This window comes from Oncorhynchus mykiss, chromosome 16 (assembly GCF_013265735.2).
Source record: "Oncorhynchus mykiss isolate Arlee chromosome 16, USDA_OmykA_1.1, whole genome shotgun sequence".
NCBI lineage: Eukaryota > Metazoa > Chordata > Actinopteri > Salmoniformes > Salmonidae > Oncorhynchus > Oncorhynchus mykiss.
The window spans coordinates 42,475,354-42,493,223 of NC_048580.1; the positions used below are offsets into that span (position 1 = coordinate 42,475,354).

Genomic DNA, 17,870 nt, shown 5'->3' on the forward strand with positions numbered 1-17,870 from the left:
TTCGACGAGCAGATGTCCACTTACTTTTGGAAGGTAGGCTCAGCGATATGACATAGGTGCAGGAATGAACAGCAGAGTGGATTAATTTGGCAAGGCTCAACTTCGCCTGGCTACCCCGCTGTAACAGCGTGAAGCGAACCCGTGCACATGCGCAGAGACTGGGTGTGACTATGTGAGTGAAGTTTTGCATCTCGCTCATCTCAATATCTGCAGTGCTGCTCGTGGCAACGTCATTTCGCTGAGCCTACCTTCAACCAGCGGCTGCACTGATATCACTTCTCAAATAATAGATTGTGAAAGGTCTTAGGGTTACTCCTTTCCTGAAAATAACTAAAAACCATTGCAGAACATTGATGGAGTTTTAATCTGAATGTTTGAACAACCAAAGCCTTAAAATACATGCCTTAGATATTTGATGGAATATGGATGGTAATTATTCAGATGGATGGTATTATTCAAACACACATTTGGGAATGATTTACAAATAGTGTGTATAATTACAGGGCAACGCTTATTGAGCTTTGTAGTAAGAAAAAACAAAAACTTTAAAACAATGAAGAGAGTAGAAAATAGTAAATTTACAGCATTGGCACAAAAACATTGCAGCAGGATTCATGGACCCCTTCCTGAGAGGAGACTGAGTGATCGTCAGTAGCCTTTTTTAAGTCGTCTTCTAGAAACGCTGTGAATATAAAATGAAAAATAACAAACAATATTCTCCTCTCATCTTCTTTAAGAGTGCCTGGGGAGGGGTATTCCATGCATAGCAATTCTAATTTGTTTCATGGAAGTGTCTGCGTAGTGAAAGTTCCGCCCACCTCGGTCAACTACAAACATCACCTCAAGCTGCCAAGAATGGCCACAATGTAGAGGGGAAATGTTCATCTGAAATAACTGTGGCCTGATTATAATAACAAATATTCCAGGTTTTAGAACAAATTTGATCAAAAACATAAAGCGATATCCTGACAACAGTACCCCTCAGAGTTGCTTCTCAAGCAGTCTGTGGGAATAGATTGGAAGACATACCAGAACAAGAACCCATCCTTAAACATGGAATCTCATTGTAGAGAGGAACCAATAGGGATATGAGAAATCTGTTATTTCTTTAGATCTCCAAAGGTGTACCTCTAAAGAGATGGACTGAATTGGTCCTTACAGTTGATTGCTACTCATGTCCAATGATAAATGAAGGGGGGGGGGGTCAATAGGAGCACACAGTAACTGACAGGTATGAATGTAGATGAACTCAAAATAAACCAGTAGATTAGTGCTGTCCTTTTCAAAATCAGAAGGATATCAACATCAAGTAACAAAATAACGATATCGTCACATTGAATAATTATAATATAGGTCAGGAGTAGGTGTGTGGTCATTGGGAGTTCAGTTCCAGGTGCAACAGAGGTCAGTCTGGCTGTATCCAAAGCACCGTTCCCCTCTCCCCTTCCAACATGAGCCCTATAGTACCTCAGGTTCTCGACTAAAGGTTCTCCCCGGGCTGGTACTGTGGCTCAGTGGAGGTAAAGTAGTCTTCCAGGAAGCCCTGCAGGTACTCGAATGTGGGCCTCTCCTCAGCGTCCTTCCTCCAGCAGGTGAGCATGAGGTCATGGAGGGAGTCAGGGCACTCAGCAGGACAAGGCATCCTGTAACCACGTTCCACCTGGTCCAGCACCTCCCGATTCACCATGCCTGGGGGGGAGAGAGAGCGAGAGAGAAGAAAGGGATAGGGAGAACACAAACATCATTATACAGGGGCCGAATGGCAGGAGAGATATATACTGCATTGACCTTCATGGTTTCAAAAAGGTTAACGGCCAACAGTGTCTTCACATAGGTAGATTCGCTTGCCAGCAGTGTGCGTCTTTGGGATGTGCTCACAGTGGTAAGCAACTCTATCAGACAAGGGATCCTTTCACCAAAGCGACATCTTTGAAGATTCACAGTTGCTACCTGGATATGGTACTCTCCCCTTGGTGGCCAGTTCTGTCAGTAAGACCCCGAACGACCAGACGTCTGATTTGATGGTGAAGCGGCCATACAGCGCAGCTTCAGGAGCCGTCCACTTGATGGGGAACTTTGCTCCTGCAAGGGTAGGAGACACACGTTAGACAAGACTCTGTAATTCAAGTTGTGGTGAGAAAACCTGAGAATGAAAACGATGCCAATTGGTCTGGCGGGCCAAAACATTGAGAGGAGAGAGAGAGAGAAAAAAACAGACAGACAAAAGGAAGAGATGGTAATCAGCCCCCTCTAGTGGTCTTACCCTGCCTGGCAGTGTACTCATTGTCCTCTATGAGACGGGCCAGTCCAAAGTCAGCCACTTTACAAACCAAGTTGTCTCCCACTAGAATGTTGGCAGCCCTGAGGTCTCTGTGGACGTAGTTCATCCTCTCTACATACGCCATTCCTGAGGCAATCTGACGAGAAGACACATGTTTAGGTTTGACTAAAACAGCCAGCGTGTTTGTGTGTGTGTGTGTAATACTAGACAGTATTTACACTGACCATCTCTAAACTTGCTTACCTGTGAGGCCATGTCAACCAGCTGAGGAAGGCGGAGCATCTTGCCCATGTCTCCCTTCAGGAAGTCCAACAAGCTTCCTTGTCCCATGTACTCCGTGACAATATAGATAGGTTCTTCAGACACCACGGCGTACAGCTGGACCAGTTTTTCATGTCTCAGCTTCTTCATGACCTGGGCCTCCATAAGGAATGCCTCGGGGGACATGGTACCGGTCTTCAGGGTCTTGACCGCTACCCGCGTTGTCCCGTTCCACGTGCCTACATAATGGTTGCACAGCTAGTTGTGTTGTTGTGGTAACCATTTCCAGCATCAGATTATGTTTTCAAAATTGTCAAATAGGTGCCAACTGCCAAGGAATGTGTCGATGCAATGACAAATGCACTCTATAGACATGTTTAGTTCCTCTACATGGCAGTACCCTCTGCTTTGTTTGAGAGGATCAGCTGGTTTAGGGAGCAGGCTGAAGATCAGAATGGATCCCACTGATTAACTGATTCATGAAGTAGCTGATTAAATCACAACATAGCAGAGATGGTATTGTTTTTTTTAGGATTCCCATTAGATACTGCACATGCAGCAGCTACTCTTTCTGGGGTCCACATAAAAATGTACAAATTCATGACAAAGTACAGAACAGTTACATTATGAATTTTTTTATTTTCCAATATATAACTCTTATTGAATTTTTTTGTGTATATATATATATATATATATATATATATATATATATATATATATATATATATATATATATATATATATATATATATATATATATATATATATATATATATAAAAATAAAAAAATTAAATAAGAGTTGTATATTGGAAAGTCACCAAGAGACAACAAATATACTATTTACACACTATTCATACTCTTATATACAGTTCAATTAGCTCGTAGTGGAGAGAGGCTGTCTTACCCATCCAGACCTCTCCGAAGCATCCCTGTCCCAGTTTGAGGTCGAGGCATAGAGAGTCCCTGGGGATCTCCCAGGCATCGCGGGCCAGCCCCTGGGTCTGAGGCTTTAGTACGGGACATACCTCCGTCAGACAGTGGCACAGTCCGTCTGCATGCTCTGAGAGGACAGGGAAGAAAACACGGTGAGCTCTAATATCACCTTCTGGTAGTGTTATTTGTTCATCACACATAGTCTCTTCTCAGAGGTATTTGCTTAGAAGTAATTGGTTGAGATGTTTACACTTGTACAGTGTTGGCAATGTGTGTGTGACTCACTGTGGTAGTGTGTGACCAGCTGATGTATGTTGTTAAACTGAGTGCGTGAGGTGATGTAGAAGCCTCCACTGTCCAGCTTTCTAATCTTGTAGTGTTTCACATTCAGTCCTTTAGTGTTGTCATAGTCCAGGACTGACAGACAGTAGGCACCTAGGAAGAGGTACATTAGAGACAGGAAATCAGTAAAGAAAGCAAGATAACCTTGTGCAAGAAATATTGTCTAATCCTTTATTCACATTTCCATTAGATGATGCCTTTAGCGACTCCTAGTCTTCCTGGGGCCCAAAGGAAGAATAGTTTGAAATAAATTGCTTTATTAGTGTCATTTTGTGTTTACAAGTTCCATTCCTTGTGGTCCCACAAAAACAAAACAATACATCCAGTCTGCCACCAGAGGGCGGCACCAGCCCAGTGAGCCAGCCTGACGAGTGAACTCAAAGAACCCCTGGGCAATTCCCCCTCCTTCCCTCTCTGTTTAAACTGGGTGATATGCCTCTGGTTGTCGAACGTTGCAGATAGAGATTTCACGAATAGAGCCGACATGATTCCTTATTCTTTGTTATCTAGAGGCATGTTTACATAACATACACAGTGCCCTGCTAAACGCGCCCCTGGCTCCTCAATGACCTACTTCTGTCTTACTCACTCACCCGAGGGCTCCCCACTGCTCCCACTCAGTTCCCGGCAACGCACCCCACCCGCCCCCTCCCTCCACCTCTCTTTACCCTCTCTCTTTCTCCGCTGAGCTCGGCCCATGGAGAGCGTGTGTGCGCGACACTACTGTGGCTGTGCTGTAGTGCAGCAGCTGACGATCAGAGGCATCGAACTCCGCTGTGCCCCAGGGGCGTCACATCGAATCCACAAATCTAATTTTATTTGTCACATGCTTGGTAAATAAGAATGTGTTCTTAATTGACTTGCCTAGTTAAATAAAAGGTAAAAAAAATGATTAGGAACACCTTCCTAATATTGAGTTGCATCCCCTCCTTTTGCCCTCAGAACAGCCTCAATTTGTCGGGGCATGAACTCTACAAGGTGTCGAAAGCGTCCCCACAGGGATGCTGGCCCATGTAGACTCCAATGCTTCCCACAGTTGTGTCAAGTTGGCTGAATGTCCGTTGGGTGTTGGGCCATTCTTGATACACACAGGAAACTGTTGAGCGTGAAAAACCCAGCAGCGTTGCAGTTCTTGACACAAACCGGTGCGCCCGACGTGTATTTCTATACCCCCTTCAAAAGGACCCCACATTGTTTGTCGCACATTCGCCCTCTGAATCGCACACATACACAATCCTTGTCTCAATTCTTATTTTACAAATCAGAGGTTAGCCCTTTCTACATTAAAGGGTTGCGAAACAGCTATTTTAAAAGAACATGGTTGCACAGCTACACGGCTTGATCCCCGGGCCAGCATTCCAATGTGGTCTTAATTGTCAGTGGAGATGCTTTGGTGTAATCTGTGAGGTGTTTCCACTGGAGATGCCAGCCTTAGACACTCACCTTTGGTGGTCTCACTCTCTCTCACCAGGAACGTCCCTCTCCTGTTGTCCAAACTCAAGAGGAGCCTCTCCGAGTCGCGACGTGTGATCTTCCCAAAATACCACCTAGGGAAAAGAGGGAAGAGAGCACGGGGACACAGGGACCACGTTGAGAGGAAGGGAGAGAGAGAAAAAAAAGTGTGGCTGTGTGTGTGTGTGTGTGAGAGAGCGCGCGCGAGATAACTGCCTTCTGTGCATGCCCCAATCAAAGAAGTATTGCATTCTGATTACTGCCCCTTACCTGGAAGCCATAGGCAATCTGAGATGACTGGTAGGATAGAGGTAAGAAATGGAATCATTACACAGGTTAGTTTGTGTGTGTGTTATTATCCACGTGTGTGTCTGTGCATGTCAGCTCATGGAGTGTGTGTATGCCTTCAAGGTGCATAGAGAGATACTGTAGATGGAGCTCCTTTTGAATTCCATCAGTTTTATTTTCAACTCTTGATTAAAACGAAATTACAGGAGAGAGAAGAAAAGGTGGGATGGATAAATAGAGGATGAGAGAGAGAGCGAGAGAAGGGAGGGAGGGATTTACTCTTCTGCCTGGATGGAGTCGGAAGGAGCCACATAATTGCTGGGGATGTAACCACTTTCTCCAGTGGTCAGAGAGCGAGCCAGCCACCAGTCCCCTTCTCTGCGGAGACAAGAACGGAACGGTTTCACAGATGGTCTCCATTGCAAGTCTGTGATTCCAGTTTACGTGGGGTGATTTGGATTCTACTTCATATGGTGGGATACTTAAGACAGGACTCTTGAGTGAAGGAAACACTTTGTACACAGTACATTCACATTGGGAGGCAAATATTGAATATAGTCTTCACAGAGGCTCTTCTTCACATTCTATTTCACATAGACAGGGACTACGGTGAAACAGTAACACGCGCTCATACAGGGTCGACTCAACGGGAGGAAATTATTCACAATATCCGTAGACTACAGGGCGGTTTTGTGAACACAGATTAAAACTCCCGGACTAAGAGGATGCGTCAATGAAGATTCTCCATTAAACTCCAATAGATTCTCTAGGATTAGGCTTAATCTGTGTCCAGGAAATCAACCCTACAACTACTAGGAATACTAAAGGAATGGATGCAGGGTGGATTCAAACACAGACGTGTACTATGACACCATTAACCAAATGCCGGGAAGTTATCATGTGAACCAGCAACTATGATGTATTAGTGACGTGAAAACACACACACACACACACACACACAGCACATTCATTCACACGAAGGACACAAAAGACAAGAGAAGCTTCACTGACCTGCTGTTCAACTTTCTCCTACATACAATTACAAAAAGGTACGGAGAAATAGTTTGGGGAGATGGAGAGAGAGAGAATAGATGCGAAGGGGGTGGATGGGGTTTAAAAAAAAGAAAAGAGACAGAAAGCGTGTTAGCAAAGCAGATTCGTAGCTAGAGATCCAGTATACAGAACCATTACAACAGGTATCCACCACCCCCTCATCCCAACACTACAGCGGAACCTAGCTCCCTTTGCAAAGACATCCAGAAGTCTGTCTAAAGATCACACTGTACGTACATGGAAACAAGGTTATTGACTGATTGCATAGAAAGAAGAGACATTCAGCAGCATACCTAAAACAGAGGACAGATAATATGATAGGTGCAGACCTAATATTAACACCAAGAAAGCTTCAGAACATTATACCAAGTGCATGGTGCATAAATAAAGCTGAGAACGGGTTGGCTCATAACACAGGAAATGGTGAAACATTATCTTCTGGTTATCATAAATCGGTGAGTTCACAGAGTTGACGTATTTGACCTGGTAACCCTAAGGGAATAAATAGCTGTAGCAGCTTCGGGGGCAGATGCACTAATCACAATAATCCACTATAGTTCTATTGTCCTCAGCTCAGGCCTTCTAGGTCAACACTTTGTTATAGCTAGAGTATTGGGGGCTCGGCTCACTAGAATAATATGGTCCACTGCACTTCTATTGATTAGAGAAAGACTCAAATTTGTAAAAGCAGCACAGACTGACATTATTAGAATGAATGGTCATTTCTGTCACTTTAACATATACGTTTCAATGACAGTTATTTCGCAGACAATTATCGAGCAAGACTTCAACTAAGGTAGAGGCAGCAGGAAGGGGCTAGTCGCAGCAGGAAGTAGTCGCAGCAGGAAGGGGCTAGTAACAAACGGGAAGGGGGTAGAAACATATCAGCCTCCAAGTGGACGCACCAGTGAGATGAACAGCTGTACTTTTGTGAATGAGCAGGAGAAAATAGGAAATCTACAACAAAAACGTGTCAGCTCACACAAAACAGATACTGGTAAAGGGAGACTGTTTCTATGGTTACGGGCTTTACAAAGGGCGGGTGACTGACACAGGGTTTGGGGGCAAAACAGCCAGCCAGCGCAGCAAGAGATCAGACATGCAGACTACGGTGTGTGTGTGTGTGAGAGAGAGAGAATGCGGGGGGGGGGGGGGGGGGGCATGTGCGTCTATCCCAGGGGATATGGCCACATCCTCATCTAATGCTAATATGTTTATTCTATTCTACTGGGCCATTTAGTTTATGTTCGTATTCTTTTATTTTATTTCTTCTTAATGTTGCATTGGAAGCTGCAAGTAAGTATTTCGTTGGACGATGTACAGTTGAAGTCAGAAGTTTACATACACCTTAGCCAAATACATTTAAACTCAGTTTTTCACAAGTCCTGACATTTAATCCTAGTAAAAATTACCTGGCTTAGGTTAGTTAGCATCACCACTTTATTTTAAGAATGTGAAATGTCAGAATAATAGTAGAGTGAATGATTGATTTCGGCTTCATTTATTTTTTCAGCAGAATCCCAGTGGGTCAGAAGTTTACATGCTACCAAATACTAATTGAGTGTATTGCCTTTAAATTGGGTCAAACATTTCAGATAGCCATCCACAAGCTTTCCACTATAAGTAGGGTGAATTTTGGCCCATTCCTCCTGACAGAGCTGTTGTAACTGAGTCAGGTTTGTAGGCCAGGCAATACCTTGACTTTGTTGTCCTTAAGCCATTTTGCCACAACTTTGGAAGTATGCTGGGGTCAATGTCCATTTGGAAGACCCATTTGCGAACAAGCTTTAACTTCCTGTCTGATGTCTTGAGATGTTGCTTCAATATATCCACATCATTTTCCGCCTCATGATGCCATCTATTTTGTGAAGTGCACCAGTCCCTCCTGCAACAAAGCACCCACACAACATGGATGCTGCCACCCCCGTGCTTCATGGTTGGGATGGTGTTCTTCGGCTAGCAAGTCTCCCCCTTTTTCCGATGGTAATTATGGCCAAACAGTTCTATTTTTGTTTCATCAGACCAGAGGACATTTCCCCAAAATGTATGTGCAGTTGCAAACCGTAGTCTGGCTTTTTTATGGTGGTTTTAGAGCAGTGGCGTCTTCCTTGCTGAGCGGCCTTTCAGGTTATGCCGATATAGGACTCGTTTTACTGTGGATATAGATACTTTTGTACCCATTTCATCCAGCATCTTCACAAGGTCCTTTGCTGTTGTTCTGGGATCGATTTGCACTTTTCGCACCAAAGTACGTTCATCTCTAGGAAACAGAACGCGTCTCCTTCCTGAGCGGTATGACGGATGCGTGGTCCCATGGCGTTTATACTTTTGTTTGTACTATTGTTTGTACAGATGAACATGGTACCTTCAGGTGTTTGGAAACTGCTCCCAACGATGAACCAGACTTGGAGGTCTACAATTTTGTTGGCTGATTTCTTTTGATTTTCCAATGATGTCAAGCAAAGAGGCACTGAGTTTGAAGGTAGGCCTTGAAATACATCCACAGGTACACCTCCAATTGACTCAAACAATGTCAATGAGCCTATCAGAAGCTTCTAAAGCCATGACATCATTTTCTGGAATTTTCCAAGCTGTTTAAAGGCACCGTCAACTTAGTGTATGTAAACGTCTGACCCACTAGAATTGGGATACAGTGAATTATAAGTGAAATAAAATAGTCTGTAAACAATTGTTGGAAAAATTACTTGTGTCATGCACAAAGAAGTCCTAACCGACTTGCCAAAACTATAGTTTGTTAACAAGACATTTGTGGAGTGGTTGAAAACTAGTTTTAATGACTTTAACCTAAGTGTATGTAAACTTCCGACTTCAACTGTATATCATGCGTTTCCCGTACATACGACTAATAAAATGTGAAACTTGAAAAACTCATCCCAGTGTGTGTGGAGTTGCCTCACATGTTGTTCACTATTTGTAGCCGTTCCCCCTTCCTGAAAGACAGATCGGAGGCAGTGCGAGACTCGTAGTCATACAGCGCCATGAACGTCGTCACACCTCCTGTGGGGGAGAGGCAGACAGACACTCATACCTCAGAGGATGGGTCATCAAATATTAAGTGATATTGCAATACCATTTTTAAAAATACAGTACTATTCATATATGCAGAGTAAACTGTGTAGCTTTTCCATAAAGGGTATCAAACATACATTGTACTGAATAAGATTTGCATGTACTACAGCAGTCAGTAGCATCAAATAAGTAGCATTCAATGCACCTCTGCCTGTTTTAGATAACAATCTTACCTTTAGTGAAATTAATCACTATAGTGATTTAATAATTTATTTATATTCCATTCTAGGTATTAGTGGGGTATCTGGGCCCTACAGTCTTACCTGCAAGTGTCCCTCTGTTAGGAGACGTGACACTATTGGCGGACTCCACTCCCCCAAACAGTGCCAGCTCCGGGGTATTGATCAACGGCTGAGTGGACCGGCGTGTTCCGCCCACTGCTGGACTCAGATTGGGCGTGAGGGTGTGCTGGGCGGGGCTGATGTTGTAGCTGCCACCCCCTCCTCCTAAACTGATGTTACCATCAAGACTCCGTGTCCGAAGGCCTGCGTCTTTGGGCTTGCTCTTGGTTCCCCCCATGGCCTAAGCCTGTAAGACAGACAGAGAGAGACTTATGAGCTTTTGCACTTTAAGCAAAGACAATAAAATGCTGGGAGTTTGAGCTGTTTAATTAATCCAATAAGATATTGCACAGTTCAGACTTCTCCTTTCTACATGATGGTATAGGCTTAGAATAGCTAGAATAATCTTCAGCCAAACACCATTCGATACCTAGATACTGTATATTTATTTTGTTTGGTCAATAGGCTGTTGGTCGACCGAGATTTTTTTAGTCAAGCAGTAGCAAATATATATAGCACGAGACATATCATATTTCACGCCTGTCTGCGTGGATTGATCCATTGGAGGCCGCAGGGTTGGCACACCAGTAGTACATTTACCATTAACTTCTTGGTGACAGGGGGGCAGTATTGAGTAGCTTGGATGAATAGGGTGCCCAGAGTAAACTGCCTGCTACTCTGTCCCAGATGCTAATATATGCATATCATTAGTAGATTTGGATAGAAAACACTCTGAAGTTTCTAAAACTGTTTGAATGATGTCTGTGAGTATAACATAACTCGTATGGCAGGTGAAAACCTGAGGAAAATCCAGGCCTCCCGGGTGGCGCAGTGGTTAAGGGCGCTGTGCCATCAGAGTCCCTGGGTTCGCGCCCAGGCTCTGTCGTAACCGGCCGCGACCGGGAGGTCCGTGGGGCGACGCACAATTGGCCTAGCGTCGTCCGGGCTAGGGAGGGATTGGTCGGAAGGGATCTCCTTGTCTCATCGCGCACCAGCGACTCCTGTGGCGGGCCGGGCGCAGTGCGCGCTAGCCAAGGTTGCCAGGTGCACGGTGTAGCCTCCAACACATTGGTGCGGCTGGCTTCCGGGTTGGATGCGCGCTGTGTTAAGAAGCAGTACGGCTGGTTGGGTTGTGTATCGGAGGACGCATGACATTCAGCCTTCGTCTCTCCCGAGCCCGTACGGGAGTTGTAGCAATGAGACAAGATAGTAGCTACTACAACAATTGGATACCACGAAATTGGGGAGAAAAAGGGGTAAAATTCATTCCAATATACAGTGTAAATTGCACTTCCTAAGGCAATTAGGAATGTCAACAGTCTTTAGAACATTGTTTCAGGCTTCTACTGTGAAGTGGGGGCGAATGAGAGCTGATTGAGCCAGGTGTCTGGCAGAATGCCTTGAGCTCGTGACGCTCGTTCACATGAGGGCGAGCTCTGTTCCATTGCTTTTCTACAGATATAGGAATTCTCCGGTTGGAACATTATTGAACATTTATGATAAAAACATCCTAAAGATTGATTCTATACTTAGTTTGACAGGTTTCTACGGGCTGTAATATTGTTATTGAACTTTTCGTCCGACGTTAAGGCTGGACCTGAACGCGCGTTTGGATTTGTTTACCAAACACGCTAACAAAAGAAGCTATTTGGACATAAATGGACGTTATCGAACAAATCAAACATTCATCGTGGAACTGGGATTCCGGGGAGTGCATTCTGATGAAGATCATCAAAGGTAAGTGAATATTTATAATGCTATTTCTGACTAATGTTGACTACACAATATGGCGGATATCGTTTTGGCTGCTTTGTTGTCTGAACGCTGTACTCAGATTATTGCATGGTTTGCTTTTTCTGTAAAGTTAAAAAAAAAATCTGACACAGCGGTTGCATTAAAGAGAAGTATATCTCTAATTCCATGTATAACACTTGTATTTTCCTCAACATTTATGAGTATTCCTGTAAATAGATGTGGCTCTCTGCACAAATCCCAGCACGTTTTAGAACCACTGAACGTAACACGCCAATGTAAAATGAGATTTTTTTATATAAATATGCACTTTATCGAACAAAACATACATGTATTGTGTAACATGAAGTCCTATGAGTGTCATCTGATGAAGATCAAAGGTTAGTGATTAATTTGATCTCTATTTGTGCTTTTTGTGACTCCTCTCTTTGGCTAGAAAAATGTCTAGAAAAGTGTTTTTATGTGAGTTGGTGGTGACCTAACAATTGTTTGTGGTGCTTTCGCTGTAAAGTATTTTTTAAATGAGACACTGTGGCTGGATTAATGAGAATTGTATCTTTAAAATGGTGTAAAATAATTGTATGCTTGAGGAATTTTAATTATGAGATTTTTGTTATTTTGTATTTGGCGCCCTGCACTTTCACTGGCTGTTGGCGAGGTGGGACGCTACCGTCCCACATATCCCAGAGAGGTTCATTCCCATAATTCCTTATTTTATATTAAAAAATACCCTTTTCGTGGTATCCAATTGGATTACAGTCTTGTCTCATCGCTGCAACCCCACAGTACGGACTCGGGAGAGTCGAAGGTCGAGAGCTGTGCGTCCTCCGAAACACAACCCAACCAAGCCGCACTGCTTCTTGACACAATTCCCACTTAACCCGGAAGCCAGCAGCACCAATGTGTCGGAGAAAACACCGTACACCTGGCAACCGTGTCAGTGTGCACTGCGCCCGGCCCGCAACAGGAGTTGTAAGTGCGTGATGGGACAAGGACATCCCTGCCGGCAAACCCTCTGCTTACCCGGATGACGCTGGGCCAATTGTGTGCCGCCCCATGGGTCTCCCAGTCGCAGCCGGCTTCGACAGAGCCTGGACTCGAACCCAGAATCTCTAGTGCCAAATTTCTAGTAGCACAGCTAGCATTGTGATCCAGTGCCTTAGACCACTGCCCCACATTGGAGGCCAATTCCAATCATTTCTAATCTACAACGCTTGTTTGGTTACAGAAATTTCTGTTAATGTATTCAATATAAACTCAGCAAAAAAAGAAACGTCCTCACTGTCAACTGCGTTTATTTTCAGCAAACTTAACATGTGTAAATATTTGTATGAACATAACGGGATTCAACAACAGACAAACTGAACATGTTCCAAAGACATGTCACTAACAGAATAGTGGAATAATGTGTCCCTGAACAAATGGGGGGGGGGGTAAAAATCAAAAGTAACAGTCAGTATCTGGTGTGGCCACCAGCTGCATTAAGTACTACAGTGCATCTCCTCCTCATGGACAGCACCAGATTTGCCAGTTCTTGCTGTGAGTTGTTACCACACTCTTCCACCAAGACACCTGCAAGTTCCCTGACATTTCTGGGGTGAATGGCCCTAGCCCTCAACCTCCGATTCAACAGGTCCCAAACGTGCTCAATGGGATTGAGATCTGGGCTCTTCACTGGCCATGGCAGAACACTGACATTCCTGTTTTCACGCACAGAACGAGCAGTATGGCTGGTGGCATTGTCATGCTGCAGGATGAACCTGCAGGAAGGGTACCACATGAGGGAGGAGGATATCTTCCCTGTAATGAGTTGAGAATGCCTGCAATGACAACAAGCTCAGTCTGATGATGCTGTGACACACCGTCCCAGACCATGACGGACCCTCCACCTCCAAACTCGATCCCGCTCCAGAGTACAGGCCTCAGAGTAACGCTCATTCCTTCGACGATAAACGCGAATCCGACCATCACCCCTGGTGAGACAAAACCGTGACTCGTCAGTGAAGTGCACTTTTTGCCAGTCCTGTTTGGTTCAGCGATGATGGGTTTGTGCCCATAGGCGACGTTGTTGCTGTTGATGTCTGGTGAGGACCTGCCTTACAACATGCTTACAAGCCCTCAGTCTACCCTCTCTCAGCCTATTGCGGACAGTCTGAGCACTGACAGAGGGATTGTGCGTTCCTGGTGTAACTCGGGCAGTTGTTGCCATCCTGTACCGGTCCCACAGGTGTGATGTCTGGATGTACCGATCCTGTGCAGGTGTTGTTACACTTGCGAGGACGGTCAGCTGTCCGTCCTGTCTCCCTGTAGTGCTGTCTAAGGCATCTCACAGTACAAACATTTAAATGTATTACCCTGGCCACATCTGCAGTCCTCATGCCTCCTTGCAGCATGCCTAAGGCACGTTCACACAGATCAGCAGGGACCCTGGGGATCTTTCTTTTGGTGTTTTTCAGAGTCAGTAGAAAGGCCTCTTTCGGCGGTCGGAGCTCCGTGGCCCAAACCTGACCCCGATAGGGGAGAGAGCTGAGGCCCCTCAGTTTTTATAACTGTGACCTTAATTGCCTACCATCTGTAAGCTGTTAGTGCCTCAATGACCGTTCCAAAGGTGCATGTTCATTAATTGTTTATGGTTCATTGAACAAGCATGGGAAACAGTGTTTAAACCCTATACAAAGAAGATCTGTGAAGTTATTCCGATTTTTACGAATTATCTTTGAAAGACAGGGTCCTGAAAAAGGGATGTTTCTTTTTTTGCTGAGATTATTATTATTACTACTACTACTACTACTACAGTCTTTCCATTGTCATTGGAGGAGTGGAGGAGCACACAACCTAGGCTACACTGGTGAGAAAAAGGTTTGTGTTTATTTCATTCCATTTATGAGTTGTCAATTACTCACTGTCTTTTGTTCGGAGCGCTCCAGACTTGTCTACCTGGCCTACGTGCAAGTGTAGGCCTATAAATGTGCCAATTTGGGGATCTGATACCATTTCTGATGGTCTTAACTCTCCATCACTGTGGCGCTTCTCAAATTTGTTTTTGCTTCGCCTCAAACGGCAAGTGATCAAAGTCTGTTTTAACATCCATTGAGAATGGCAATAGTTCCTCAACGTAGCCTATTGTAAAAACTTTTCCAGCTCTCTCGCCTTTGATTAGCACTCGGCATGACAGGGGAAACAAATGTGATGCGCTGATCCGGTGGAAACGTCATAAAAATAGGCCTACCTGAGTACTTCTTACCCCTTGCACAAAATAGCCTAGAGCTGTGTCTGTTTGTCTGGAGTGCATTGGTGTGGAAAACCCTGGAGGACCCAGAATATTCCATACAATGCTCGCTAGCGGAAGTGCTAATCTTCCGGCGCCGACAGAGATGGCCGCCTCGCTTCGCGTTCCTAGGAAACTATGCAGTTTTTTGTTTTTTTACGTGTTATTTCTTACATTAGTACCCCAGGTCATCTTAGGTTTCATTACATACAGTCGAGAAGAACTACTGAATATAAGATCAGCATCAACTCACCATCAGTACGACCAAGAATATGTTTTTCGCGACGCGGATCCTGTGTTCTGCCTTACAAACAGGACAACGGAGTGGATCCTATGCAGCGACCCAAAAAAACGACTCCGAAAGAGAGGGAAACGAGGCGGTCTTCTGGTCAGACTCCGGAGACGGGCACAGCGCGCACCACTCCCTAGCATTCTTCTTGCCAATGTCCAGTCTCTTGACAACAAGGTTGATGAAATCCGAGCAAGGGTAGCATTCCAGAGGGACATCAGAGACTGTAACGTTCTTTGCTTCACGGAAACGTGGCTTACTGGAGAGACGCTATCCGAAGCGGTGCAGCCAACAGGTTTCTCCACGCATCGCGCAGACAGGAAAAAACATCTTTCTGGTAAAAAGAGGGGCGGGGGCGTATGCCTTATGACTAACGTGACATGGTGCGATGAAAGAAACATACAGGAAACATACAGGAACTCAAATCCTTCTGTTCACCTGATTTAGAATTCCTCACAATCAAATGTAGACCGCATTATCTACCAAGAGAATTCTCTTCGATTATAATCACAGCCGTATATATCCCCCCCCAAGCAGACACATCGATGGCTCTGAACGAACTTTATTTATCTCTCTGCAAACTGGAAACAATTTATCCGGAGGCTGCATTCATTGTAGCTGGGGATTTTAACAAGGCTAATCTGAAAACAAGACTCCCCAAATTTTATCAGCATATCGATTGCGCAACCAGGGGAGGAAAGACCTTGGACCATTGTTACTCTAACTTCCGCGACGCATATAAGGCCCTGCCCCGCCCCCCTTTCGGAAAAGCTGACCACGACTCCATTTTGTTGATCCCTGCCTACAGACAGAAACTAAAACTAAAACAAGAGGCTCCCACGCTGAGGTCTGTCCAACGCTGGTCCGACCAAGCTGACTCCACACTCCAAGACTGCTTCCATCACGTGGACTGGGAGATGTTTCGTATTGCGTCAGATAACAACATTGACGAATACGCTGATTCGGTGTGCGAGTTCATTAGAACGTGCGTTGAAGATGTCGTTCCCATAGCAACGATTAAAACATTCCCTAACCAGAAACCGTGGATTGATGGCAGCATTCGTGTGAAACTGAAAGCGCGAACCACTGCTTTTAATCAGGGCAAGGTGTCTGGTAACATGACCGAATACAAACAGTGCAGCTATTCCCTCCGCAAGGCTATCAAACAAGCTAAGCGCCAGTACAGAGACAAAGTAGAATCTCAATTCAACGGCTCAGACACAAGAGGCATGTGGCAGGGTCTACAGTCAATCACGGACTACAGGAAGAAACCCAGCCCAGTCACGGACCAGGATGTCTTGCTCCCAGGCAGACTAAATAACTTTTTTGCCCGCTTTGAGGACAATACAGTGCCACTGACACGGCCTGCAACGAAAACATGCGGTCTCTCCTTCACTGCAGCCGAGGTGAGTAAGACATTTAAACGTGTTAACCCTCGCAAGGCTGCAGGCCCAGATGGCATCCCCAGCCGCGCCCTCAGAGCATGCGCAGACCAGCTGGCCGGTGTGTTTACGGACATATTCAATCAATCCCTATACCAGTCTGCTGTTCCCACATGCTTCAAGAGGGCCACCATTGTTCCTGTTCCCAAGAAAGCTAAGGTAACTGAGCTAAATGACTACCGCCCCGTAGCACTCACATCCGTCATCATGAAGTGCTTTGAGAGACTAGTCAAGGACCATATCACCTCGACCCTACCTGACACCCTAGACCCACTCCAATTTGCTTACCGCCCAAATAGGTCTACAGACGATGCAATCTCAACCACACTGCACACTGCCCTAACCCATCTGGACAAGAGGAATACCTATGTGAGAATGCTGTTCATCGACTACAGCTCGGCATTCAACACCATAGTACCCTCCAAGCTCGTCATCAAGCTCGAGACCCTGGGTCTCGACCCCGCCCTGTGCAACTGGGTACTGGACTTCCTGACGGGCCGCCCCCAGGTGGTGAGGGTAGGCAACAACATCTCCTCCCCGCTGATCCTCAACACTGGGGCCCCACAAGGTTGCGTTCTGAGCCCTCTCCTGTACTCCCTGTTCACCCACGACTGCGTGGCCACGCACGCCTCCAACTCAATCATCAAGTTTGCGGACGACACAACAGTGGTAGGCTTGATTACCAACAACGATGAGACGGCCTACAGGGAGGAGGTGAGGGCCCTCGGAGTGTGGTGTCAGGAAAACAACCTCACACTCAACGTCAACAAAACTAAGGAGATGATTGTGGACTTCAGGAAACAGCAGAGGGAACACCCCCCTATCCACATCGATGGAACAGTAGTGGAGAGGGTAGCAAGTTTTAAGTTCCTCGGCATACACATCACAGACAAACTGAATTGGTCCACTCACACAGACAGCATCGTGAAGAAGGCGCAGCAGCGCCTCTTCAACCTCAGGAGGCTGAAGAAATTCGGCTTGTCACCAAAAGCACTCACAAACTTCTACAGATGCACAATCGAGAGCATCCTGGCGGGCTGTATCACCGCCTGGTATGGCAACTGCACCGCCCTCAACCGTAAGGCTCTCCAGAGGGTAGTGAGGTCTGCACAACGCATCACCGGGGGCAAACTACCT

The 17,870-nt window shown here is 45.4% G+C and overlaps 1 protein-coding gene across 6 annotated transcripts in view; it reads right to left on the reverse strand.

Moving 5' to 3' along the window:
* Positions 1–345: 345 nt before the first annotated feature.
* Positions 346–17,870, reverse strand: part of src (v-src avian sarcoma (Schmidt-Ruppin A-2) viral oncogene homolog) — a 51,207-nt gene continuing 33,682 nt past the window's right edge. For 5 of the 6 annotated variants that reach the window (XM_036946945.1, XM_036946944.1, XM_036946943.1 and 2 more), the window contains exons 2-12: positions 9,965–10,229; positions 9,530–9,629; positions 6,570–6,587; positions 5,838–5,936; positions 5,262–5,365; positions 3,762–3,911; positions 3,448–3,603; positions 2,525–2,781; positions 2,264–2,417; positions 1,951–2,082; positions 346–1,689 (exon numbers count right to left, since the gene is read on the reverse strand). In XM_036946945.1, the coding sequence (XP_036802840.1) occupies positions 1,481–1,689; positions 1,951–2,082; positions 2,264–2,417; positions 2,525–2,781; positions 3,448–3,603; positions 3,762–3,911; positions 5,262–5,365; positions 5,838–5,936; positions 6,570–6,587; positions 9,530–9,629; positions 9,965–10,220 (1,635 nt within the window). In that variant the 5' untranslated portion in view covers positions 10,221–10,229 and the 3' untranslated portion in view covers positions 346–1,480. The remainder of the gene's footprint in view (positions 1,690–1,950; positions 2,083–2,263; positions 2,418–2,524; positions 2,782–3,447; positions 3,604–3,761; positions 3,912–5,261; positions 5,366–5,837; positions 5,937–6,569; positions 6,588–9,529; positions 9,630–9,964; positions 10,230–17,870) is intronic. The other variant, XM_021566030.2, reaches the window with a different exon arrangement.